We start from the raw sequence: 27,441 nt of genomic DNA, 5'->3' as shown, positions 1-27,441 counted from the left end.
TTCAGGATTCTCTCGCTCTCTCTCTCTCTCTCTCTCTCTCTTTCTGCTCCTCCTTCATATAAATAAATCTTTCAAAAAATTCTCGGGATCCCTGGGTGGCGCAGCAGTTTGGCGCCTGCCTTTGGCCCAGGGCACGATCCTGGAGACCCGGGATCGAATCCCACATCAGGCTCCCGGTGCATGGAGCCTGCTTCTCCCTCCGCCTGTGTCTCTGCCTCTCTCTCTCTGTGACTATCATAAACAAATAAAAATTTTAAAAAAAATTAAAAAATTCTCAAGGAGACTTTTTGTTTTTTGCTCCCTTCACCTGGACCCAAGGCTGAGAGAACCCCTTCACTCTCTGGGATTTCCACCCTAGTCTACCTCCTGAGGTCCCAGCTCCTGAGGGTCCCCCCTTCTGCGGGTCCCACCTCCTGAGTGTACCACTTTATATGCAAGTCTGCAACACTAACCCTCTCCCATACTGTACAGGCTTTTTCTCCTGTGTCCTTCTGAACCAAGAACCATCAACACAAACCTCCAGGCTGATTCTAGATCCAGGGCTTTTCTTCTCTGGATTTTTGCTCTTTTGTCATTTCGGTTTTACCTTTCTTCCAACTCACCCATGCTGTGTAGGTGTCTCCTCACAGCTTGGTTGCCCCAGCAGGGTAGCCGGGGTCCTCGCAGAGCAGTCCAGGGTTCCCAAAAACACATTTCCAAAGAGAGAGGACTGGGAAACTGCCAGTCCCCTTGAAGTCCAGGTCCACAGCCAGAACAGCATCATTGCTGCTTCATTCTGAGTTGATGTGAGTCACAGGCCCATCCCAGAACCAAACAGAAGAGGATTCACAAGCACATGTCTACCAGGTGGTGTGGTTATGGAGGGTGACCACGTGTGGGTCACCCTCCCCAGTGTCTCTCCAGTGCTGAGGCTCCATCTGCTGAAATCCCAACACCACAGATGCCAGTCTGCCTTCCCTCCTATCAGTTAGGCTGGGTGTGGGGGACAGAGTCCACAGAGGTCTCCAGCCATATCCCCCAGCCTTATAGCCACTTGGCACTCTATTGTGAAGGAGAAAAGTGAAGAACTCATCTTGCTCCAACCCCCTGCCCCAGATCTTGCTCTATCAAAGAGATGCAGAGCAAAATGTCTAGGACCTCAATTACAGACTCCAGTGGTGCAGCCACCTCAGGCCTTCAAGCTAGATCTTCCTGCTAGGATAACTAAAGTTGTTCTAGTACCAGCCACTCCCTCCTCTCTCTTCTCATACAGGGAGTCCCCATTGGGGGCTCACAGGATTGTCTGGAACTAGGCTTCCGTTGCTTCCCCAAGTCTTCCCAAACAGGTCCATATTTGAGGAACACCCAGTTAAGACACAGTTTAAATTCCCGCCAGACCACCCCACAGTTGGCAAGACTCTGAAAGTCTGGCTGTTCCCTGGGAACTGGGTTGTTGTCATGAGGGGGGGGGGTCCCTTCTCAATATGACACCTTCTTTGACCTTCTGCCTTAGAGCAGACAAGGTCTCCAGTGACTATGATTATCTAAGTTGTGAACCTACAGGTGATTTTGTTCCCCTGTAACTTTTACCTTTTTATATTTTCAAATATCCTATAATGAGCGTGTGTTCCTTTCTATTATAAAAGGGGTACAATAAAAGCTTAAGTTCCATGGAACAGTGATGTTCAGAACGAATTAATGATGAGAAAGAATGATTATACTGTTTTAATCTATTAAAAGCAAGATGCAATTTTACATTATATGTGTGGTACATACCAAAAAACAACAGGACAAAATACCCCCTGGCCATCTGTTTACCATGGGATTGAGTGAAGCCGAAGCTCCAGAGCCCTGCCCTCACTTACCCAGGCTACTTCCAAGACCCTGGCAGGGGCTTCTAACACTGCATTTATAGGGACATATGCTTTCAGAAATTTTATAAAAGTGGAATATTTAAGGTTGCTCCTATTTGCTTGTTTTCCTTCCCTCACATTCTAAGTGTTAATGGAGAGGCCACAGGCACTTTTGTGGTCTGGCTAACGGGAAGTTGCACAGGGTATATGTTTGGTTGGGGTTCAGTGGGAAACATGTATGGGGCCCACAGTCCTCTGTATGTATAGTTATGTGACTGCTAGCTGTCCCCGCAGGGGAATGGCTTCTAGGAACACCTGTACCAACTCCCTTAATATAGGGACAAGCCCATGACATAAACATGTCAGGATTGATCCTGAGAGGAGCACATGTTACCTGGCGTGGAGAGGTCTTTGCATAGCCTTCTAGCTGCAGGGAGTGCTAGCTCTTGGGGGAGGGTGAGGAGTGGGGGCATTTCTACAGGCTCAAAAGTTTCACGGTAGCCAGGGAGCTAGAAATGGTTGAGACCTTTGCCCAAACACCTCCAAACTGTGTATGTGGATTCCAGGTTCTTTCAAGCAAGGCCCTGACCTTGACATAACAGACTTGTCTTGGTTGGGCAAGTTCATTAAGTTTCTTTCACGGTCATCTCCGGGACTATGATGGTTTGAACTTGAGCCCTGATTCCCGACCTCCCATTATGCTGGAGGACTTCCCTGCCCGCAGCTGTTGTACCTGTTGGCTTTCTAGCCTGACTTTCAAGGGACTTGAAACTTGTTCTCACCTCTTTGTTGTCTTTTTGTAGATGTTGAGAATAAGCTGCACTTAGCAGCCACCAGCCAATCCCATCATCCTCCTTGTGTCTATTTCCTCCATAAGGTTCACCTGGCTGATACATTGTACCCACTGGTGTTTTTCACTTCCACTGATACAACCTCCCAGTCCACCACCAGTTAGTTTTCATGATTGAATATCTACCTTCTGCCAAGGGCTGGCTGTGCTCCAGTGGCAGCCACTGCCAGCCAGCTCCAAAACCACACCTAATCACCTGCTTTCTTGAACCCCTCCCTGTTCCAACTGTCATGGGATGGGTTCTCCAGAAGCAGCCGCTGCTGAGACAGTTGGAGGTATGTCATATTTATCAGGAATCTATATCTGTGGAAGGAAGAAAGAAAAGCAGCCCTGGGCGTAGAGAAGCAAATTGTTACACAGGCCCAGTAAAGTCCTGGCCACATGATGGATGTTCTAGACTAAGTGTGGTCTGCTAGAATATTCTTCTTTAAGATGAACTGGCCAAGCCTTTATATCTGCTTCACTCAGTCACTGGAAACCGATATAGGTTGCTCCATGAAAGGTGTGACCTTGGGTGAGGTGGCACTCCATGGGTGAGGCCAGCCCTGATGATGCTGACACCTGCATCCTGACTACATTTCCTACAGCTGGGCAGCAAGCCCCCCGCCTTTTTAAAAGATTTTATTTATTTATTCGTGAGAGAGGCAGAGACACAGGCAAAGGGCAAAGCAGGCTCCATGCAAGGAGCCCAATATGGGACTCGATCCTGGGACTCCAGAATCACGTCCTGGGCTGAAGGCAGGTGCTCTACTGCTGCACCACCCAGGCATCCCAGCAAGCCCTTTCTTGAAAGGGGATCTGGGGTGGGGTGGAGGGGGGGGATGGTGCATCTCTGTGAAGGAGAAACAAGTTGTGTAGGGTAGAGGGCCAGACGCTAGTCTGCAAAAAATCCTGCCAGCCAGTAAAAGCGTAAAAGGGCAAGCGGAGGAGTGAGTTCTCCCTGATGCTGCATCCAAATGGAACTTCTCTCCTGTGTGAATAGACTCAGTAATCCAGTTTATACAATTATGGACACATGACTCATTTTTGTTTTTATGGAAATCCAGGGAAATAGACTGATCACAATTCCTCTGTACTCTGTGTGAGGCACGAACCCTGATAGAACTCGGACATCTCATGTGTCTTTGATGAAGCTGCATGTTTTATGCATCACTTCTGTATTAGTTATCTGTAGCCAGGTAACAAATTATCCCAAAGCTTAGTATCTTAAAACAGCAAATATTCATTATCGCACAGTTTTGGAAGTCCAGGAATTTGGGATTGATTTAGTTGGCTCCCTCTGGCTTAGGAAATATCATGAGGTTGGGTAAATAAAAATCTACAAAAAATTAAAATTTCCTTGGTCCCCAAAGGGAAAGACACCATGAACTTTTCTTTTAGCATTTCCTTTAGAAAACTTGTAATCTCAAATCTTTTCTGTCTCTTTCAGATTATATAAATCTTTCTAGGGATCCCTGGGTGGCGCAGCGGTTTGGCGCCTGCCTTTGGCTCAGGGCGCGATCCTGGAGACCCGGGATCGAATCCCACATCAGGCTCCCGGTGCATGGAGCCTGCTTCTCCCTCCGCCTGTGTCTCTGCCTCTCTCTCTCTCTCTGTGACTATCATAAAAAAAAAAAAAAATCTTTCTAAAAGCTAAATATATCTCTTGCCATTTTTGCATCCCAGGACAGTCTTTTATAGGGGCTATGGGAATGGAAGCACCAAAGAGGAATACACCTTGTCTCTCTGTCTCTGTAGGAGTTTAGCTTATGTGCCTGGCTCCAAGTTTTAACTTTCTGCTTGTTGAAAAGATACGAGATGGGGCACCGGTGTGGCTCAGTTAGGCAACACTTTTTTTTTTTTAAGATTTTATTTATTTATTCATGAGAGACACAGAAAGAGAGGCAGAGACACAGGCAGAGGGAGAAGCAGGCTCCCTGTGGAGATCCTGGATGTGGAACTTGATCCCAGGACCCCAGCATCACAACCTGAATCGAAGGCAGACGTTCAACCACTGAGCCACCCAGGCATCCTTAAATTGTATTTTTCAATATTGCTAAGAGAGTAGATCTTCAAAGCTCTCATTACAAGAAAATAAATTATAGCTCTGTGTGGTGACAGATGTTAACTAGACTTATTGTAGTGATCATTTCATAGTAACTACAAATATTGAATCATTATGTTATATAACTGAAACCAAAATGATGTTATATATCAATTACATCTTAATACAAATATAGAAAAAAGTACAATGTTCTGCACTATTAAAGTTTTAATCCCAACACACAGTCATACATAAAAATCATTGTCATGGGAGGAAGTGTCCAAAGAATATACACTGAAAAAAAAAAAAGAGGTAAAAGGATACTATGGAATTGTATGAGGTTGTTAGTTAATAAAAATATAGTGATATTTTCAGGATTTTGTTTTGTTTGCAGTATCTGTCAGCAGGGCTGAGTTCTTGGGTGAGCGATCAATGCAGTTTCACAGGGACAGAATGGCCCCACATTTAAGGCTTAATGCTCTGTGGTCACCATCTTCAAATTCTTAGTAATTTTATCTTTGAATTTGTGTTTTGCAGATGAGGTTCAATGAGACAATGGGACATACAGTGGGGACTTGGAGCATTGGCTTCTGTGTGGTTCCACTCCATAAACTCTTGATCTCCTCCTTGCCTCCTCAGAATGGGTTCTGGGCTGCCTGTTCCCCTGTGCCCTGGCATCCAGCTTCTTCCTCTCTGCTCCCGACAGTGACTACTGTCACCCTCCACTTAGGTAGGGGCATGGGTGCAGGTATGGGGTGGGTCCAGCTGGGTCAGAGTGGCTCTGGGTTGCCCTGTGGCCTCTCTGAGCAGGACATGGCAGGTAGCTATCCCACCATTTAGCAGCCAACTCAGCGGGGACAAGCTTCTCACCCTCCCCTGATCTAGATACCTCATGCGTCATGGCACTGAGTTTACAATACCCTTGAGGGCTACCTTCTGCCTATGGGTTGAGCATGGAAAGGGGAGCTGCCTGTCTTGACCTCTCAGCTGCAGAATTACCAGCTGTCTGAAGAGGCAACCAGCAGCCAGCCATCAGACCCATGTGCACACTCCACTGGAGTCCAGAGCAGACCTTGGCTCACATGAGTGATGGCACTGGCTCATCCAGTACCCCCATGCCCAAAGATGTGCTCTCTGAGGACCCCCTCTCTATCCTTGCCCAAAGATGTGCCTGGTGGACCCCCTCTCTATCCTTCCACTCTTCCTGGATGCTGTGTCCATCTCTCCTGACCAGCTCCAGGACAAGCCCTGAAATACGAATTGTGTCCGTTTCAGGGACTTAACATTAAACAGTTAAGGGTTCTGGTGTTTGCATTCAAAACTGACATGGACCCATATAAAGACAATCTGTGAAACTCTTGATCATAATTTAAAGCTTTTTCTTATTCAGGGGTGCCTGGGTGGCTCAGTGGATTAACCACCTGCCTTGGTCTCAGGTCATGATCTCAGGGTCCTGGGACCCAGTGTCTGGCAGGGCTCCTTGCTTCCTGGGGAGTCTGCTTCTCCTTCCCCTCCCGCCTCCTGCTTTCTCTCACTATCTCTCTCTCAAATAAGTAAATAAAATCTTTTAAAAAATGTTTAAGGGACACCTGGGTGGCTCAGTGATGCAGAGTGTCTGCCTTGGCGCAGGTCACAATCCCTGGGTCTTGAGATCAAGTCCCATAGGCTCCGCCTGTCTGGGGAGCCTGCTTCTCCCTCTGCCTATGTCTCTGCTTCTCTTTCTGTGTCTCTCACGAATAAATAAAATCTTTTTAAAAAAGTTTTTTAAAAAGACTTTTTCTTATTAAGAACATGAAGTAGCAAATAGGAAACACCCCAAAAGAGACTGCAAAAGATAAAAGGAAGCAGGGATCCCTGGGTGGCTCCGCAGTTTAGCACCTGCCTTTGGCCCAGGGCGTGATTCTTGCGATCCTGGAGTCCCAGGATCGAGTCCCGAGTCGGGCTCCCGGCTTGGAACCTGCTTCTACCTCTCTCTCTCTCTCTCTCTCTCTCTCTGTCTATCATAAATAAATAAATCTTAAAAAAAAAAAAAAAAAGATAAAGAAAAGCTTTGTATTTTGGCCAGAGCTTTTATTGCCTGCTTTTGAACCCAAGACCCCAAGTTTTCAATTAGCACTAGGCTCCGCAAATTATGCAGCGAATTGTCAGCTTTTTTCTATTTTGTAATTCCTTGCGATTTATTTTCTCATCCTACAGAAATGTTCGGATTTTTTTTTTAAAAGATTGATTGATTGATTGATGATAGAGAGAGAGAGGCAGAGACACAGGCAGAGGGGGAAGCAGGCTCCATGCAGGGAGCCCAATGAGGGACTTGATCCTGGGACCCCAGGACCACGCCCTGGGCTGAAGGCAGGTGTTAACCTGTTGAGCTACCCAGGCATCCCCAAAACACTGATTTCTTAAAATTAAAATTAGGATCTATGATCCAGACTTTTCTTTTTTTTTAAGGTTTTATTTATTTATTCATGATAGACATAGAGAGAGAGAGAGAGAGAGAGAGAGACAGAGACACAGGCAGAGGGAGAAGCAGGCTCCATGCTGGGAGCCCGACGTGGGACTCGATCCCGGGACTCCAGGATCGCGCCCTGGGCCAAAGGCAGGCGCCAAACCGCTGAGCCACCCAGGGATCCCCGAAATGTTCACTTTTTCTCCTAATTCTGCACTCTCTTTCTCAAAGAGAGTCACCAGAATGGTAAAAACTTCAACTGCCCGGCCGAAGCAGCATGCTTCCGTTCACCCGCAATAACGACCTCATATCTGAAGCGAACCCATCGCTCATTAATGTTTTATTTTCCCCTTCACTTTTTCATCCAGCAAGCTTGCAAGAGCTCTTAAGAACAGTAGGAAGGTAGGGAAAAATCCCTCACAAGGAAGTATCATTTCAAAAATTAAAGGAAATCGCTGGCACCCGAGGGGAAGACGGAAACCAGTAGGGTGAAGTTGGCCAGGGGTCGGGATCCTGGGAAGGGATCCCCCCTCCGCCCCCCTAAGCCGTCGCTTCGGACCGCGCCTGCGCTGGGCGCGTCCCCTTTAAGGGGCGGGGCTGGGGCGGGGCCAGGCGGCGTCCCGCTCTCCCAGACTCCCCCGCGCGCGCCGGCAGTTCGGCCACGTCCCTGGCCACGTCGCGCCGGCTCTCGCCATCTTCGCCGCTTCCTTTCAGGGGCTGTCGCCGCCGCCGCCGCCGCCTGAGCCGCAGAGCCCCGGGCCGCCGCGCCGACCGCCGCCGCCATGAACATCTTCCGGCTGACGGGGGACTTGTCCCACCTGGCGGCCATCGTCATCCTGCTGCTGAAGATCTGGAAGACGCGCTCCTGCGCGGGTGAGCGGCGGGCCAGGTCCCGGAGAGGCTCGGGCGCCAGGCCGGGTCGCCCCGAGGAGCCGCCGACCTCGGCCGCCCCTCTGCCCGCGGGCCTGCGGCGCACGACACACCCCCTCGGCCAGCCCGGCGAGCTGCCAGCCCGGCGTGGGTGTGTGTGTGGGGGGAACCCTGCGGCTGCTCCGGGGTGGGCGCCCAGGCCGGGCGGGGTGTCGCGGCGCTGGGCCCAGCTCGGCGCTGGGTCGGCCCCCGAACTTGAGCGGTCAGGGCGGGGCGGGGGAGAGGGCGCCAGCCGGAATGCGCGGGCCTCATTCTGTCTGAAAAGTTTGGATGGGGCGGGGGCCGGGGGAGTCCGGCAGGCTCGCCCCCGGCCTTCGGCTCTGATGGGCGCTGCTCCGCCCGCCTGGGCGCCTGGGCGGCGGGTCCGGAGGTGCTGGGAGCCCGCGAATCAATGGGACGGGAGGGAGGAGGATGGGCAGGCCCGCGGCCCGCTCGGCCTGACGTGGCAGCCAGGCCGGCCCGGGAGGTGGAGCGGGCGCGGGGAGGTCACCCCGCTCCCCACCCTGCCCCTTCGAGCGCTGGCCTCTAGGTTAGGGTGTCGGGCCAGGCCTGACTAGAGTGGTGCGGGCTTCACCCCAGCGCTGGGGTCCAGGGGCCCGCCCGCCGTGGGAGGAGGTGTGAGGAGGTACCTAAGTAAAATTTGGGGGGGGGACCATCAGTGCTGCTTTGAGAAACGAACTAGTTTGTGGAAGTCGGGTGCCTCGGTCTAATAACGGGTTCTCTTCAACCTGCGGCGCCGGGGTACCGCCGAGGTCTCATGCGGTCTCCTGTAATTCCTCACTCCACGTCACCAGTGAGTTGGCGACTCCCTCCTCTGGAGTACACATTTCATGCATGCATTGCTGGAAGGCAGTGGGACAGATCTTCCCCAGATAATAGCAGTGAAGTTTTAACATTTCATTACCCCTAAAAGCTTCAGAGTGGCGACTTTTTAGATGATTTCTTAAAATGCAGTATCTTTAAACGTCTTTTTGATGCCCTGGCGTCAGTGAAATAACTTTTGAATTCAAGAGCTTAATTTTCTCAGAGGCAGTAAAAGATGGACCTGGGTGGCAGAGATCCCGTTTCCCTGATCAGTTTCTAAAGATTTCCACATCTAGAGTAACACTCCACATCACTGACTGTTGTTGTCTTCAGGACTCCCCTGTCTCCCCAGAATATACCCGAGATGGAGGAAGTACGCAAAAACAAAAGAGACCTTTGAGCAATCAAAATGGATGTAACAAAGTCCATGTACTGAAACCAGGGTTGTGTGGCTTGGAGGTGATCTCGCATTTTTGTACATTTTCTGAGAGATTCAGTTGTAAGATTTCCAATTATAGCAAGGTGATTGCAGCAATTGTGATAGCTGACATTTACTAAGTACACTTACAGTGTACTAGGTAGTGCAGTAAATGGTTTGTATTGCTTATTCCACTTAGTCTTTAAACTGGTCTTAAGAGCCAGGTGCTATCCTCCCATTCCATGGATCAGGGAACTGAGTTTTAAGGGAGGTGAGGAAATTAGTGGTAGAGCCAGGATTGAAACAAGGAAGCTAACTCACAGTTAAGGATTTTGAATGAGTATCTATTTTGGCCTAAGTACTTTTAGTTTAAACTTTGATGCCAGATCGGTAGTTTAGGTCATCTTTTTTGTTGCACTCAGGCAAGGTGTGGTAGTGTTGTGTCCTGTCTCCCCCCACACATACCCCATTTTATTAAGATATAATTGACATATAACCTTGTATTAGTTTTAGGTGTGTAATGTGATTTGATATGTGTATATATTGTGAAATGACCACCACAAATAAGTTTAGTTAACATCCATCACTGCACATAGTTAACCATTTTTTTTCTGGTGATGAGAACTTTTAAGATCTACTCTCTTATTAACTTTCAAATATGCAGTATAGTGTTATTGACTAGTCATCGCGCTGTACAGTGCATCCCCAGGACTTATTGATCTTATAACTGGAAGTGTATACCTTTTGACCACCCATGTTTACCCACACCTCACTCAGAAAGTGTTACTTTTAATCTTGGTTTTTGCTGCGAAATTTTTGTATGAGTCTCTTCATCTTCCTTCATGTGTTTCTCAGAAGCCTGTTTCTGTCAAATCCTTAAGTGTTGAAGCATACTGTCTCTTAAACACGTATCTAGGGATGCCTGGGTGGCTCAGCAGTTTAGCGCCTGCCTTTGGCCCAGGGTGTGATCCTGGAGTACCTGGATCCAGTCCCACATGGGTCTCCCTGCAGGGAACCTGCTTCTCCTTCTTCCCATGTCTCTGCCTCTCTCTATGTGTGTCTCTCATAAACAAATAAATAAAATCCTTAAAAATAAATAAATAAACACATATCTAAGATACGGGGGAGAAGCCAGTGCACCAGGTATAGAATTCTTTTTTTTTTTTTTTTTTTTTTTAAGATTTTGTTTATTTATTCATAGAGACACAGAGAGAAGGAGAGAAAGAGGCAGAGACACAGGCAGAGGGAGAAGCAGGCTCCATGCAGGGAACCTGACATGGGACTCGATCCCCGGTCTCCAGGATCACACCCCAGGCTGCAGGCCCTGCTAAACCGCTGCGCCACCGGGGCTGCCCCAGGTATAGAATTCTTAAGGGAACCCTTGAGTCATATGGAGAAAGTGAGACAGTTTGCTGTTTAGTTTGCTTAATATTCACTATCTGCATATGGGAGATTTAGGAAAATAGAAAATACTTCAGCCAAAATAATAAGGAAGATAAGTAGTTAAGTTCATGTGTATTTGTCTGGTGTTCCTACGGTTAACCTGTACTTATAGGGCATTATTGAACTCTAGTATCTTTATTAGAGTTAGGATCATTTTAGTTCTTAAACATGAGATTTCCTGGTCTTTTAAAAATCAAAACCACTGAGATCATTTATTCAGACTTAAGTGCTAAATTTGATTGGCTGCTTTGTTTTTCCATTCTAAATTATGAAAGTTGTTTAGAGGCCTTTGAAAGAGTAAGAATTTGATATGAGTTTCTCAAATAACTGGAATAAGAGACTTGTACATTCAGGTTGTGTTTCTCACTCTGACAATACTGGTATTGGGATTCATTTTAGGATTTTGGCACCTGTTTTAAACTTGCCTGCAGCTAGAACCAGGGGACTTTGTTCCCTTAGGGTAAGGGATGTGACAGATTAGTGAGGAAGCTGGAGATTCTGTTTTCCTGACCATCTAATTTGAGAATGGCTACCTTAAAGGGCCTGTTTTAAAGTGAGGGAAGAAGAGCTGATCTTGGTGTAGCTGTCTGTGTCTTTCTCTGCCATTGTCGCTACAAAAGGGTGCGCCCACATGAAGTGTGACTTTCTCATATCCCTAAACTGTCACTGCAGCTAGATCCACAGTATGCTCAAGATATGCACTTTATCCTTGTTCTAAACATTGACCTGGATAGCCTTGGGAGAAAAGCCTTGGTTTGTAGATGAAGAACTTCCCAGCAACATTTTTTCTGTAGGCTGGCTGATAGTTATTAATAGTGCTGTATCTATTGTGCTTAAATTACTAGTGGAGTCCTTTTGAGATCCATGACTCCCAGCCACCGTCCCCCAGTCTCTCCTCCTCCCCCATCTATTGCTTTGATTGTTGTTAGCTGTTGTTATGTGGATTGTGTTGACTTTTTGTCCTTCCAAACAAGACAGGAACATATAGTGTCCCCTGCATTCCTCATAATTGGACAACTTATAATTTTGAAGTATAGAATCTCATCTTTTATTATGATCATTGAGAATTCAAGAAGCTTCTGTATCACAGCTCCCTCTTGGTAGCAGCTGTCACCTCTATTCTTTTGAGTGCCAGTCTGTTGACTGATTGTTGCTCTTAAACATTTACTGACCATGCATTGTATGCAAGGCCCTGAGGACACAATTAAGAGCAGCACCTTGTAGCTATCAAAGTCTCTGTTTCAAGGAAGTTGCAATTTATTTGAAATAATAAGAAATACATAAAAAATTTAAAAAATAAAAGGTATTAAATATTAAACCATGTAGGCAGTAAATCTTGTGGATGTGAAGTGGCTTGGAGGATCCCAGGGAAGGCTCCCTTGACTTCCCAGCAAGGTGTATATAAGACCTCTGTAAGAAAAGTCTGAAACTTTGTTGATTGACACAGAAGATGACCTGACCTAATGTATCTCCATAACCATGGTCCTGCATAGGACCAGGTAGGCTGGTAAGGAAGCAAGATGATTCATCTCCCGAAATGAAGTTACTGATTTAGAATATCATCAAAGTTAAAAGACAATAACCTGAGAGAAATAATCTGTAATATATCTAAGTGACAAAAAGTTAATATGCATAATTAAATACTCCTATAAATAAAAAAGGGTAGAAAAATGCGCAAAGTTGGCAGTTCACAGAAGAGTAACAGAAGGCTCATTAAGCATGAAAGCATGCCCAGCCTTACTAATAGTTAGGAACTTTGATAATAAAATGGCAATGCATACCATTATTTCCTTACTGGGTGAAAAAAAAGGTTTATAACATCTAACATAGGCAAGGATGTGAAAGGGCATTCTCCTTTGGTGTTAGTATGAAAATTGGCACAGCCTTTCTAGGGGAAATCTGACTGTTTAACTATTTGATGTTCATATGTTTTATCCTAACAAAGGATATCCTAGCAAAGGGCATCAAAACCACAGAAACTGCCACATATGTGAATAAACTGTCTATGGGTATATTCTTTTACCTAAATAAGTACAAAACAGGGATCCCTGGGTGGCGCAGCGGTTTGGTGCCTGCCTTTGGCCCAGGGCGCGATCCTGGAGACCCGGGATCGAATCCCACATCGGGCTCCCGGTGCATGGAGCCTGCTTCTCCCTCTGCCTGTGTCTCTGCCCCTCTCTCTCTCTCTGTATGACTATCATAAAAAATTAAAAAATGTCCTTTAAAAAAAAATAAGTACAAAACACTGTTTATAGGTAAAAAGATGTTTGTGTAGTATTCATAAAAACAAAAGTTGTAAACAACCCAAATATCTGTTAATAGAGTGGTTGCTCAAATGTGGTATGGTTATACTATAGAACACTATGCGGCCTTTAACAAGAAAGAGCTAGAAGTATTAACAGGAGAAGATATCTGAGAGGTTGAGTTTAAAAAAGCAAATTGAAGGGGCTCCTAGGTGGCTCAGCTAGTTAAGTGTCTGCCTTCAGCTCAGGTCCTGATCCCAGGGTTCTGGGATTGAGCTTCCTGCTCAGTGGGGAACCTGCTTCTCCCTCTCCCTCTGCTGCTTCCTGTGCTCTCTCTCAAATATGTAAAATCTACAAAAAAAAAAAAAAAAAAAAAAGTAAAGCAAAAGATTATATGGCTCCATTTTCAGAGCAAATATATGCAGGTACATATACAAGCATATATACAGAAAGGAGTTTTTTAAAAGCCTGGGAAGTTGCACTTATTTATTTATTTTAAAGATTTTATTTATTCATGAAAGGCACAGAGAGAGGCAGAAACATAGGCAGAGGAAGAAGAGGCTTCCTGCAGGGAGCCCAGTGTGACACTCAGTCTCATGACCCAGGGACCACAACCCTGGCCAAACGCAGACACACAAACACTAAACTACCCAGGTGTCCCAAGAAAGTTGCATTTAAAACAGGGGTGGGAGGGTTGTTAAAAAGTCCTTTTGTTTTTATTCCATATATTTTAGCCCAGTTGGAATTTTTAATTAAATAGCATGGATTTCTTTGAAAGCAAGAAGAAATAGCAAATCAGTACATAATAAGAGCTGTCATTTATTAAGCATTTGTAGTGTGGCAGGTATAGTATAAAGCACTTTTTCTCTAATGGTCCCACAAAGTTGTCATAATTTGTCCCCATTTGACAGATGCAGAAAGTGAGGTTTGGCAGTCGGGAGAGAGGGCAATGTATGTAATGGGCCCAAGCTTACTCTGTTCCTGGGCTGAGCTTAAACCCAGTTTGTCTGCTTCTTTTTCCCTAAGTAACAAAAGTTGTGTTACGAGTTAGTTCCTGACTATTAGGCTGCTGGTTCCAGGGAAAGTTAATGGTCTTTAGGAGAGTATCCACAAGACAATGGCTTGGAGCATGGTTCCTGGGGCCCTTGTTGAACGCTGCCTTATTGACAGTGCAGAATGTTCTGGTGGTCTAACGGGGGGGGGGGGGGGCTTGCAGCTCACCTGTTACCAGAACAAAAATAATTAATGGAAAGCTTTTCTGTTTGATCAAGGGTTCTTTTCTATAAACCACTGGGAATATAAGAAATCCAACTTTTAACCTGCAGTGTAATTTAAAGTAATATATACTGTAGTGTATAGTTGTAGGATTTTATTAAACCTAACTTGGGGGATCCCTGGGTGCCTCAGTGGTTTAGCGCCGCCTTTGGCCCAGGGCATGATCCTGGAGTCCCGGAATCGAGTCCCACATCGGGTTCCTTTGGAGCCTGCTTCTCCCTCTGCCTGTGTCTCTGCCCCTCTCTCTCTTTCTCTGTGTGTGTGTGTCTCTCATGAATAAATTAAAAAAAAAAAAAAAAACAGAACAAAAAACAAAAACCTAACTTGGCCCAATGGGGAAAGATAGGAATGGTGTTAGGTTTAATGACTGATTTCTATTTAACATGTTATACTCCTTAATACAGATATTTGGTGCATTTGGTATTGGGATGGCTCTTTTAGAAACATTCAGGATGAGTATTCTTGAGAGCTTGTTACCTGCTAGCCTTTACATGCTTTGATCTCAAAACAGGGAGAAAGTGACTGTGGGACCCCTCAGGCTTTGCAAGAGGTTCTCCCCCTTTAAGGAGATTCCTGCCTCTGCCTGCTCTGGGATCCCTGCCATCTTGTGAAGACAAGAAAATTTTTCTCTCTTAAGGGAAAAAGCTGCTGCTTGGTAATCAGGATCCTAGACCAGGAAGAATAGGGTAGAACTGAATAAGCACACTTAGATTTCCAGCATGTTCTTTACGTGGATTCTGTACTACAAGACAAGCTGCAGGCCACATGCTGCCTGTCTCTCTTTCCCTCTCCTGCTCAGAGGGCTCTTCTACCCTCTGGTTAGCAGTAAATTAGGGCAGAGCCCAAAGAACATTGCCTATTTACAGTCATAGAGGCACAGTATGACTTAGAAACTCTTTGGAAATGTTATCCCAAAATACCACAAAATGAGAATTTACCCCATGACATGAAAATAAAATGAATTCTATCTTTTTTTTTTTTTTTGGACCATTTGTTCATTTATTCGGCAGATATTTTCTTAGCCCTGCTGTGTGTCAGGCCCAGTGCTGAGCACTGAGAATACAAAATGGGTAAGACATGACCTCAACCTTTGGAGATCTCAGTGTCTGTTGGAGAAGAAGGAAGACAGGCAATCAGATAATCGCAGTGTATTTTATAAGACCATAATAGGAGCTAGGGCAGCAGCTGGTGGGGAGTATTTCCCATTATATACTTGCTGAATGAATAAACATCACCAAGGGAGGGTGTCTTCAAAGTCGATTTCCCAGAGTGAAGTGATATGTGATTTGGGTCTCAAAGGGAGTGGTAAAAGCAATATGATAGTCCTGGGTTTTTTTTTTTGTTTGTTTTTTTTTTTTTGTTTGTTTTTTGTTTTTTTTTTTTTTAAAAAATTTTTCTTTATTTATGATAGTCACACAGAGAGAGAGGGAGAGAGGCAGAGACACAGGCAGAGGGAGAAGCAGGCTCCATGCACCGGGAGCCTGATGTGGGATTCGATCCCGGGTCTCCAGGATCGCGCCCTGGGCCAAAGGCAGGCGCCAAACCGCTGCGCCACCCAGGGATCCCCTAGTCCTGGGTTTTTAATTTGGGAATGCTGAAAATGAAAAATTACAAATCTGACTCCCAAAGTTCCATTAGAATAAACCCCTTATAACAAATTTGCCTGCATGTACCCTGTAATTTTTTGTTTAAAAAATTGGAAAGAACCAGATGGTAAAGGATCTCTCTCAAAGCTTCAACAAGTATCAGATGTGAACTGCATGCTCCCTATCCTTTTCCTCTTCATCTTGTCTTTCTCTTTCTCTCCTGTGTCTCTATGTGAATGGCAGCCTCATTATTTTTCTTTAGAACATTGATCTCTGATAAGAAAAATAACTCCCCATTACTGGGGAAGACTGGAAGGAGCAGACTGTCTGTATCTCCACCTTTGACCCTTGAAATTGGTTGCTATTGATAGATCCAGAAGAGAGTCACCTTTTTCTTCAGGTTCTGTTTTGGTGGTTTTGTGAATAGACTAGAACTGCAGTTATTCATGCGGAGAAAGTAACATTCTTGTCCAGGCTTTTACAAGCTGCAGAATTGTTTTATAAGATATCATTTAAAAACACTGTGATTTTCGGGGATTCCTGGGTGGCTCAGCGGTTTGGAGCCTGCCTTCGGCCTAGGGCGTGATCCTGGGGTCCCCAGATTGAGTCCCGCGTCAGGCTTCCTGCATGGGGCCTGCTTCTCCCTCTGTGTCTCTGCCTCTCTCTCTCTCTCTCTCTCTCTCTCTCTCGTGGATAAATGAGTAAAATAAAAAAAATAAAATTAAATTAAAAATGATTTTCATGTTATGTAGGAGTGTTGCCAGTAATATGGTGCAGTGACATTTCTGCTAAATACATGCTTGCTTAAATATTTAATGGTGTGAAGTTTGCAACATAGAGGAAGGTGGGTGGGTTCTGATGTGTAGTAAGATTCAGTTTCCTTAATGAATTCACTCAATCTTCTGAAACCCATAGTTCACATCCTTTGTCACATAAATATTTGGCCAAATATAGATGTCAAAAAAAAGCTGAGTGTACATACTATGTGACCTTCCAATACCTACCCCCACCCCCCAATGGAGTCTCCACATCCTTAAATGACGCTCTGGAGGTAGACTGGTGGTTGGCAGTAGAAGCAGATTAAAAAAAAAAAAAAAAATGTTTTTTTTTTAAAGACTTTTTCTTTTGAGGACTGACTATAGTAGTAGGTTCCCACCCTTTTGTTGCCATAGCATCCATAGCAACATTTTTATGGCTGTGTGATTAATCTAAGAGATGGAATTTTTAAAAATCTTAACATGCTGCCCTCACAAAATCAGTCACCTTGGGAGGCCGTACCACCACTCCACAGGGTTACTGCTCATTCTTACCTGAAGCAGTGCAGTGTTCCTCACTGAGTTCCTCATCTCCTTAATCAGGTTAGACCCCAACACCATGAAGGATTTGTCTTCATGAGATACATTGTTTTAAAGTGGAAAGAAGGATGCTAAAGGTAGCAGACAAGTTATAACACTAAATACCAGCAGAATTGGTGAAATTATTTTTGTCTAAAGCATATATTTGTTTGTTGTTTGTTTTTTTTTGTTTTTTTTTTTTGTTTTTTTTTTGTTTTTTATTTATTTATGATAGTCACAGAGAGAGAGAGAGAGAGAGGCAGAGACACAGGCGGAGGGAGAAGCAGGCTCCATGCACCGGGAGCCTGACGTGGGATTCGATCCCGGGTCTCCAGGATCGCGCCCTGGGCCAAAGGCAGGCGCCAAACCGCTGCGCCACCCAGGGATCCCTAAAGCATATATTTGAAAAATAATGTTCAGGGGCCCCTGGGTGGCTCAGTTAGTGTCCAACTCTTAATTTTGGCTCAGTTCCTGATCTTGGAGATTGAGCCCTGTGCTCAGGGCAGAGCCTGCATGGTCCTTCTCCCTCTGCTCCTCCCCCACTAGTGTGTGCACGTGCGCGCTCTCAAAAATAAATAAAATCTTTTTTAAAAAAGAAAAATATAATGTTCATTCGAACAGTACACATCCTGGTATATTGATTGGCACTGGCATAATTAAGGCACTTTCCCATAGTCACCCAGCATGATAAGACTGCAGAGCTGTTAGACCCTCTCCAAAGAAGCATGTTCAGGAATGCTAAGTGAAAAGAAAACTAGAGCTGCTGTGATTTTGGAGTCACCCCAGACATCAGCCTTTGACCCTGGAGCCCACTTGTCCTGTCTCCACTTCCTGCAGTGTTCTCTGCAGGAAGCACTCAGCTCCTCTAAGAGAGGCTTTTCTAATACTTTCCTTTTGTTTCTTTAGGTATTTCTGGAAAAAGCCAGCTTCTCTTTGCACTGGTCTTCACAACTCGTTACCTGGATCTTTTTACTTCATTTATTTCATTATATAATACATCTATGAAGGTATGGTATGGCATCCAATGGAATGCATTTTATCCATAATTCACAGGCCTATGGAAACTATTAAGTTGATGTCAGTTGTACAGTTAAACATTTTCTAGAATAATGTCTAAACATGCTGTTCTAGACCTAAGCACTTTTAGACCACCTTGTACATAGAAGTGGGGATAGCGTTATCATTAAGCACATTTTCTGTTTCAGAGTATCTGTTTAATTGAAGTGCTTTGCAGTTAGAGATTTTTTAATCTTACATTCCTTGAGTATGATAAACTTCTAAAGCTTTTGATAACCCTGTAAGAAAGAGGGATAACTATTATGTTTCAAGCAGGGAAATTACAGACTCACTGGGAAATCCAGCAGGTTGGTTCAGAACAAGGACTGGAAGCTTAGCTAGGCTCCTTGCTGCAATACCTCGTTTTGCTCTTGTGGGAGAGATTATGTATAGACTTCGACTTCTTTTCTTTTTTTTTCCTGATAAATCCATGTTTCTTGAACTTTTTTGTGTGCCATCTTTAGTACTTTTGCTATGCCTAAATAACATCTGTACCATAATTTTCTCAATGTGTTTATAAAACCTTTTAACTTTCTTAAGCATTAGTATCCATGGCTTTGGTGTCCTTTTATTTTTCTAAATCCACATTAAAACAAACTTGTAATTATTAAAATGCAAGATGTTTGTGTACCATCTCACATCTTGTGGACTACTGGGGGTGCATGCTCTCTACTTGCTGAGGCCTCAGTTTCCCAGAGTCATTGAACTTACATTTATTGAGCACCCACAGTGGTGGGTACTTCCCTAGCATTGAAGATAAGGCAGAAAACGAGCAGAAGTCTTATTAAGTTTCTGGTTGGGGAGAGTAGACCAATCATCCCAATCAATACTTAGTGAATGATAGCAGTTTGTGATGAGTGCTAAGTATGGGGGAAAAAAAAAAGTATGGGGCTCTCAGGGTGTGCAGTAGAAGTCTCATTTCTTTCATTCATTTGTTCTACATAGTGTACGAGCACCTGTGTATGTGGGGGGGGACAGTGTTGTGGGCACTTGATTATTGGCACACCTGATAAAGTCAAGTTTAAGCTGAAGCCTGTTTGGTGTGGTAATTAAAAAGCATTTTTCGTAAACACGGATCAAAGTAGACAAAACCATATTTGGGTCTGTGGTCTTTACTAAAAAACTAATTTGAGTTGCCTGTAATCATTTCATTCTTCATTACTAAGTGACCAGGGCCTAGTAATCAGGAAATAATTAGCTTACTTAAAACAGGTAGGTCCCTGCTTGTTGTCCAGGCAAGTCAAAACTGCAGATATTACTAGTGTGTAAGCAGAAATCCTCCTCCGTTTTCCTTGGGATACCTAGCTTTCAGAGGAATCCTTCTTGCTTGGTTCTAATTTCCAAGCATGTCCTGAAAATCAGAGGAGTGAGAGCCAAGTTTTATGTGCTCATTGCTTTTTTTTTTTTTTTTTTTTTTAATTCATGAGAGCCAAAGGGAGAGAGGCAGAGACCCAGGCAGGGGGAGAAGTAGGCTCCATGTACGGAGCCTGATATGGGACTCGATCCTGGGTCCCCAGGATCACACCCTGAGCCGAAGACAGATGCCAAACCACTGAGCCACCCAGGTGTCCCTGCTCATTGCTTTTACTTTAAATGCACAGCACTGGTGAGAGGAGAGAAGCAGCTGCTTACCCCAGTGGCCATAAGACCTTTATGAACCAATCTTGGCTGGCTGTAGTCCGGGCGCTGGGGAAGGACCCCCACAAACATGTGCCTTGGCTGGATGTTCTGCTGGAGGAGACTTTGTGTATAAATGTATATATGTTGTGTTGATACCTGTAGATTGTATGTTATTTATATATATGTATACATATGTATATGGAGAGAACTCTAACAATATATTAATTTTTTTTTTTAGTAGTTGGTATATGGGTATAACCAACAATTTTAGTACCTTGTCAACTATGTATTTGCACATATAACTTCATGATGAGGTACCAGGGATAGTTTAGTTATTTTGTCTTTAGACATATGAGGGCTTGATGATTGCTCTCATTTTCCTAATAAGTTATTTGCCCAAATGTTTTCCTTTTTTTAAAAAAAATTAATTAATTTATTTATTTATTTTTCCCCAAATGTTTTCCTAATTAAGTTTCACGAGGTGGTTTTCCTAAGGAGTGGTATCGGGTAGCCCAGCTGATATCCCATTTCTTTCCATTCAGAGACTAAAGCTGCCCTTTGATTCTTGTGTGTAAAATTCTGCATTCTGAAAATTGCTATAATTTCAGAATAACAGACTTTTCCTTTGGTGTTTGACCTTTTGAATATGAAAGGACATGATTTGATTGTAAGCCTTTAAACGACTGTACTGCTATGTGAGCTCCCTCGTAGGCGTCAGTGTTTCACAAGTTATCCCTTATTTTTGGTTTGCTGTCATATGCTACCAGACAAAATTTCATAGAAATGATCTGAATGTTCTGTGTTAAAGTAACACACTGTAAGTAAAAGTGATCATTGTAGAGTTAAATGTGAGCTATGTTGTATCTTCTATTTAGAAAAGCCCTAGCTGGGGGCGCACCTGGGTGGCTCAGTCATTTAAGCCTCCAACTCCTGGTTTTGGCTCAGGTCCTGATCTCATGGGTCGTGGAATCGAGCCCTGAGTTGGGCTCCCTGCTCGATGGAGAGTCTGTTCAAGATTCTCTCCCTCTGCCCTTTCCCTCACTCTCTTTCTCCCTCTCTCTTACAACTAAATAAATCTTTAATTTATTGTGCCTGGGTGGCTCAGTGGGTTAAGCGTCTGCCTTCAGCTCGAGGCATGATCCTGGGGTCCTGGGATTGAGCCCCATGTTGGGCTCCGTGCTCAACAGGGAGCCTAGTTCTCCTTTTCCCTTCTGCTCATGTTCTTTCTCTCTCAAATAAATAAAGTCTTAAGGAAAAAAAAAAAAAAAGGAAAGCACTAGCTAAGAAATAGCATCGTGCTGGAGGGAGGTGCACTGGTTGAACTGCATTGAACTTTGTGTTCATTTTTTTTTTTTCTTAAGCTGCTGCTAATAGTTTAAACTGAGGTTAATAATATATAATAATTAATAATACATAATACATTATTTAACATACGATCCAGCAATCCCATTCCTAGGTATTTACCCAAGAGAAATGAAAATTTAGGTTCACATGAATGCCTATACATAAATGCTCATAGCAGCTTTATCTGCCATCCCCCAAGCTAGAAACAACCCACCTGTCCTTAAGCTAGTGCATGGATGAGCAAACTGTGGTATACCCAAACAGTAAACTGTTCAGCAGTAAAAAGGAACTGGTTGTTAATACACACAACAACGTGGTTGGATTGAGAATCCATTATGCTGCTTTTAAGGGCTTCTGGGGGGCTCAGTCAGTTAAGTGCCTACGGCTCATGTCATGGTTCTGGGGTCCTGGGATTGAGCCCCACGTTGGGCTGCTTGCTCAACGGGGAGTCTGCTTCTGCCTCTCCGCTCTCATTTTGCTCTTGCTTGGTTTTTCTCTCTCAAATAAATAAAATCTTTAAAAAGGGGGGGGAGGCATTACGCTGCTTGAAAGAAGCCAGTCTTAGGGGGACGTACGATACGATCTCATTTATTTGGCATTCTGGAAAAGGCAAAAACTGCAAGGACCAAGAATAGATCAGTTATCAAAAGGAGGAAGAATAGATCTGTTTCCACTAGAGGTTGGGCCTGGGGAGAGGGCTTGACTACAGAGGGGCAGGTCTGAGGGAAGTGTTTAGGTGTCACTTGATAAGACTATTCTGTGTCTCAGTTGTGATGGTGGTTATATGACTTATAGAACTCTCTATTCCCCAGAAGCAAACTTTATTGTATTTAAGTTTCAAAACAAAAAAGCTAAGAAAAAAAATCATGCCTTTCTGAGCATATGGATGATGTAGAAAGCCAAGGGAGTTGGAACTGTTGTAAAATATGGATGACCCGGTGCTTTTCTTTTGTCTTTAGCTCATCTACATTGCCTGCTCCTATGCCACGGTGTACCTGATCTACATGAAATTTAAGGCAACCTACGATGGAAATCATGATACCTTCCGAGTGGAGTTTCTGGTGGTCCCTGTGGGAGGCCTCTCCTTTCTAGTCAATCATGATTTCTCTCCTCTGGAGGTTTGTGAAGAGATTATTTAGGGAAATAGACGTGTTTGCAGATAATGTGGGTGGTTCTGATTTGTTTTTTCGATTTGACAAGCTTCTGGTGTAGCATATACCCTATTAGGTCTAAATAAATCACAGACAGGAGTTAAGCTTCCAGGTATTTGGGCATCTGCTGACAGATTATTGCTGGATTCTCCTCTAGAGAATGAACCAGGCTTCTGTGGTAGCAAACACAGTGCCTTGCCTGTGCAGGTGCTTCAAGAGCACCTAGCTTTGTTTCCTTTTCATGTAGGGGAGTTCCATGTTGATGCTGCGTGCAAATCCCCTAAGCAGTGTTGCTACACTGCTGGTATTTAGAAGAATGGTGTGCATGGTGCCCTGTACTCCACAGAGCAGCAGCCTGCTCCTGGATGCCTAACCCTTCCCTTAGCATCTCGGTGAAGCTGCTGGTCGTGGATTCAGAACACTCCCAGAACTACCTGCAAGGCCTGCTGTCATCAGTGTGAATCAAGTGCCATTGTTGGGCAGAATGTTTGCATAATTACAATTCCCATTACTTACCCTTTGATTTAACCACACCAAAAAAAGCCTAAAGAATAAGAAAGATGATGGAAATATTGAGATAGTCCGTGAAGGAGACCAAGTGGTAAGGAAAAGCAGCAGTGGGAGAGCTGTCAGCCTCATTCACCCTCGCAGGGAGCAGCGTTCATCTAGGACCCTAGATTCAGAATGGATCAAACTTATCCAGGAGAAACATCTGTGTAGATTCATGGAAAATTGTACCAGGAAGGAGATGTTGGAGAGATGGCTAACGAAAATTCACAGAAGCAGGAGTGTCTGGGTTACCCAGCTTGTCAGTGGAGTGTCGTGCCTCTTCAATGTATGTAGCTCAAGTTTCTGTAATTCATTAAATTGGTGAGCTGCTGTGCTTGATGCTCCGATGCCCAGACTCCTCACTTTTTGTGCTGCTCCACAATAAAGCAAGAATATGTCCTATGAACTCATGGTGGGTACTGGGTGCTAATGAAGCCTGTGGTTACTCTTACAGATTTTGTGGACCTTCTCCATCTACCTGGAATCTGTGGCTATCCTCCCTCAGCTCTTCATGATCAGCAAGACAGGGGAGGCGGAGACCATCACCACCCACTACCTGTTTTTCCTGGGCCTCTACCGTGCTCTGTATCTGGTCAACTGGATCTGGCGCTTCTACTTCGAGGGCTTCTTTGACCTCATTGCTGTGGTGGCTGGCGTTGTCCAAACGATTCTATACTGCGACTTCTTCTACTTGTATATTACAAAAGGTACCTCAGGCTGCCTCCTCCCTGCTTTGTTCCTACAGCCATGTGTTTTTAGGAGCTCTCCAGCCCAGCATGCTCCTAATCTGGCACTAGCCCATAAAGCAAAACTGGTTTCAGGAAAACATTTTAATGACTGTCAAATAAAATTCTGGGTGTTTTCCTTTTTTTTCTGTAGCTTCATTGTTTTTCTATAATAGGATGTTTTTATTGTAAGAAATTTAATCAGCTTTTATAACTCTGAATACGTGATCCTTTTTTTTTTTTTTTTTAAATTTTTTTTTTATTTTTAATTTTATTTATGATAGTCACAGAGAGAGAGAGAGAGAGGCAGAGACACAGGCAGAGGGAGAAGCAGGCTCCATGCACCGGGAGCCCGATGTGGGATTCGATCCCAGGTCTCCAGGATCGCGCCCTGGGCCAAAGACAGGCGCCAAACCGCTGCGCCACCCAGGGATCCCCCTGAATACGTGATCCTTTTGTAGTTGATAAGCATAATGATTGGGTGTTCACGCAGTTGTGTGACAATGTGCCTCCTCAAACCTTGTTATGACCTTGGCATATTATCCATCTGACGTAAAAAATAATAATTCTGAAAATAATCACCTGAAACCCTACCACTCAGAGATTATCGTAATGTTTCAGTAAGTGTAATTCCAGATATGTTTATACATATACACAGGTAAATGATTTAAGCTGTACATGCTGTCCTATAATCTGGGTTTTTTTTTTTTCCCCACTCACATTTTTTCAAGTCTGTTGATAGAAATCTACATAGTTTTCAGTGGCCGTAGACTATTTCATTTTGTGTATTACCATAATTCACTTACCCCCCTGCTCATGGGTATTCAGACTGTGACTGATTTGCTGCTATTAAAATCCAGTGCTTGGGGCATCTGGGTGGTTCAGTTGGTTAGGCATTCCACCCTTGATTTCGGCTCAGGTCATGACCTTAGGGTTGTGAGATTGAGCCCTGCATCAGGCTCTGTGCTAAGGGTGGAGTCTGCTTAAGACTTCCTCTCTCTCTCTCTGTCTCCTCTTCCTCTACCTCCCCCTCTCTCCCTCCCCCTCACTTGTGTGCATGCTCTCTCTCTCAAAAAATTTTTTGAAAAAAAACAACAAAAACAGTGGCTAAATCAGTATCCTTGTATGTGTATATTTTCATATTTATATGAATATAGGACATGCGAACATCACAAAGACTTGATGAAAACTGTGGTCCTTGTTAAAAAAAAGGCATATTTATGCATGTGCACACAAATAAATATAATTTTAGGGGATTCAGGAACCCTGTAACAGTCTCAGGCTAAAAACCCTTGCTATACAGTATAATTTCTAATGATGGAATTGGTAGGTACAAGGGCATATATATCATCTCTTTTTTAACATCCAAAATTTCGTAGATCTCTGTACATATTAACAGTTATATTTTAATGTATGTTGATTAGTTGAGAAAGTAATGATAAAACACTGCTATGAACTTAGTGACAAGTTCAGTTGAATTTGTGTTTTTTAAATTCAATTGCTGGGACATGGAGGTACATGAAAGAAATTCCAGTCTATGTGTACATGACATATTCATATTTCAGAAGTTTGTTTTTTGACACCAAAATCAAATGACTTTTGGTGCCAAAGACTTACTTCCTTGTACCTTCCTCTGTAGTGTCTTGAGGTGACAGATCTCTAGGAGCAGGAAGAAGGAAACTACAAGCTTGTCAATACCAATAACCTTTTTTTTTTTTTTAATACCAATAACCTTTTGTTTTCTTTTCCTCTCTTTAAAATTCTAGTACTCAAGGGAAAGAAGCTCAGTCTGCCCGCGTAAGTGCCAAAGACCATCACCAGCATCTGTCCTTCAGGGTGCTCGGACAGAATTCTTACCACAGCAAAGGCACAAGATGCTTGATACGGAAAATCAGAAACTTAACTCTTTTGTTGCAGATAGTCATCAGTGGCTCTGTAAGAACCCAGAGGAAAAGAACCAGAAGGTTTCTGTTAAATGCATCTTGCCTTATCTTTTTTTATTACTATGTACAAAGATTTTTTTACACAAAGAAACTTAATGCTGTATTAATAAATTCAGTGTGTAGCTTCAATTGGAGTAGTTCCAAAAGTGAAGATTTTGTGAGGAATAAGTGCAAACTTTTTTTTTAATTCTTTGAAATTGTTGATTCTTTGTGTCTGCAATGAAATTGTACTCCTTGACAGTTGATAGATTATATATTCTTCCATCTATCAAACTTGCATTCCACTATATTTATTTTTGCCAAAAGATGAGTTTTATTTGTTTGAAATCTGAGACACTATGTTCAAATTGGTCTATCTTTGTTCAAATTTCTTCCCACCTAATGTGGAAATCCTTCCTTGGACATCACACTACATGTAAGGCTGGTAAGGATGACTCACAAGCTTCTGGTTTTCATTACCAAAATTTTCAGATTCTGAATGTAGATGGAGTCTCGTTTAAGAGTCACCAAAGGTGCCTGCCCCCCTTTCCTGCTAAGAAGAGTCCCTTTGAGATTGTCCCAAGAGTGTCAGAGAACTCAGTGGGCAGGGGTTCTGGGCTGCTTGCCATCTGGGTGTGGGATGTGAGGGACATTAATGATTATGTTGAATCTAGGCTCTACTCCTCTGAGGAATGGAACACAAGGTAGTCACCTATCACTTTAATTTACAATTCCAAAAGATTACTACAACCATGTCCATGCTCAGATTCAAATGGTTTTTCATATCACTTTCGGGTAGTAAAATGATTTACATTTTTTTCTTAATTGGCAGCACCAATTGCCATTCCTTACACTCTTTGATTTGTTTTTGTTTTGTTTTTACTGAGCTCTTGCATGATTTATCTTGTGTTACCATCCTAAATAAACATTTTATTAAATGTAGAATAAATTGTCTTTTTTTAGGGGGGGGATGAATTAGGCTTTTGGAACATCCTACGTCAGGATGATTTTTTCATTTTCTAATTGGCAACAAAAGCTCTGTATAGGGCCGCAAACATTTATTGTTTACAAATGAATCTAAAAGTTTCTGTATTTTGAGGAAAAATTGAAATTTTTCCTCCTAATTTTGCCATTTTATTGATTTGCTACATTTTTTTGATTTATGCAAAAGCATATGACTTTGTTTTTCTGTGATGCACCATAAATGTTAAAGTGTTGAATACTAACAGTGCTTACTACAAGAAGGATGTAGTATTTTTGCTTGCTGCATTAAAATATCTTATGGAAGAAGGGAGCAAGATGGGTTTTATTTTTATCTAATGTGTCTCTTAACATCTTTCTAAATTGGCAGTGTGACTTGCACAGTTGAACCTCTTGTCTTTATCTGTCATTTCCACACACACCCCACCCCCCCATACCTCATGGTTGTCCTTTTGTGTATCTATCTTTCTAGCATTCTAGTCTTGGTTTAGTTTCTGTTTTCATCTTCCTTGGAAGATTCTGAGAGTGTGGAGGAAGGATGGGAAATCTCAGTATAGGTGGAGCAGCCTGCTGCCCACACTGGGGGTGGGGTGGTGGGCTCACACTGTTTCTGTGCATGTAAATCAAACACAAACTGGGATCATTATGGGAGAGCACAGTGCAGATGACAGGGATCTGGGACCTCAGCAGGCTGCCTGACTGAAGGCATCGATCTGAAGTATCAGTGTCTCCTCTGGTCATCCTGCCCACGTAAAAGTGAAACTGGCTAAGATGTTACCACCATTTTGTAGTCAACCAGGATGACATCATGATAAATAGGGTGGCTGAGTGGGAGTGCAGGACTGGGGCAGCGTCTTCACACATGTAGGGGTAAAGGCCTTGTATGATGCGCCTTATGAAGCACTGTTT

At 43.7% G+C, this 27,441-nt stretch overlaps 1 protein-coding gene and 1 non-coding gene across 3 annotated transcripts; both read left to right on the top strand.

Moving 5' to 3' along the window:
• Positions 1-7,790: 7,790 nt before the first annotated feature.
• KDELR2 (KDEL endoplasmic reticulum protein retention receptor 2) lies at positions 7,791-26,845 on the top strand. Of its 2 annotated transcripts, XM_041749952.1 has the most exons (5): positions 7,796-8,024; positions 18,091-18,191; positions 22,164-22,322; positions 23,359-23,611; positions 25,396-26,845. In XM_041749952.1, exons 1-5 carry the CDS (start codon positions 7,934-7,936, stop codon positions 25,428-25,430), a joined length of 639 nt encoding a protein of 212 aa, XP_041605886.1. In that variant the 5' UTR covers positions 7,796-7,933; the 3' UTR covers positions 25,431-26,845. The 2 variants fall into 2 exon arrangements, with proteins under 2 accessions (XP_041605887.1, XP_041605886.1); XM_041749953.1 differs by lacking the exon at positions 23,359-23,611 and having other exon boundaries at positions 7,791-8,024.
• LOC121488560 lies at positions 24,079-24,182 on the top strand. The gene has a single exon (XR_005987175.1). It is a non-coding gene; the product is annotated as a small nucleolar RNA U13 (small nucleolar RNA).
• Positions 26,846-27,441: the final 596 nt, after the last annotated feature.

This window comes from Vulpes lagopus, chromosome 3 (assembly GCF_018345385.1).
Source record: "Vulpes lagopus strain Blue_001 chromosome 3, ASM1834538v1, whole genome shotgun sequence".
Classification (NCBI taxonomy): Eukaryota; Metazoa; Chordata; class Mammalia; order Carnivora; family Canidae; genus Vulpes; species Vulpes lagopus.
This window is presented reverse-complemented; position numbering and strand designations above follow the sequence as displayed.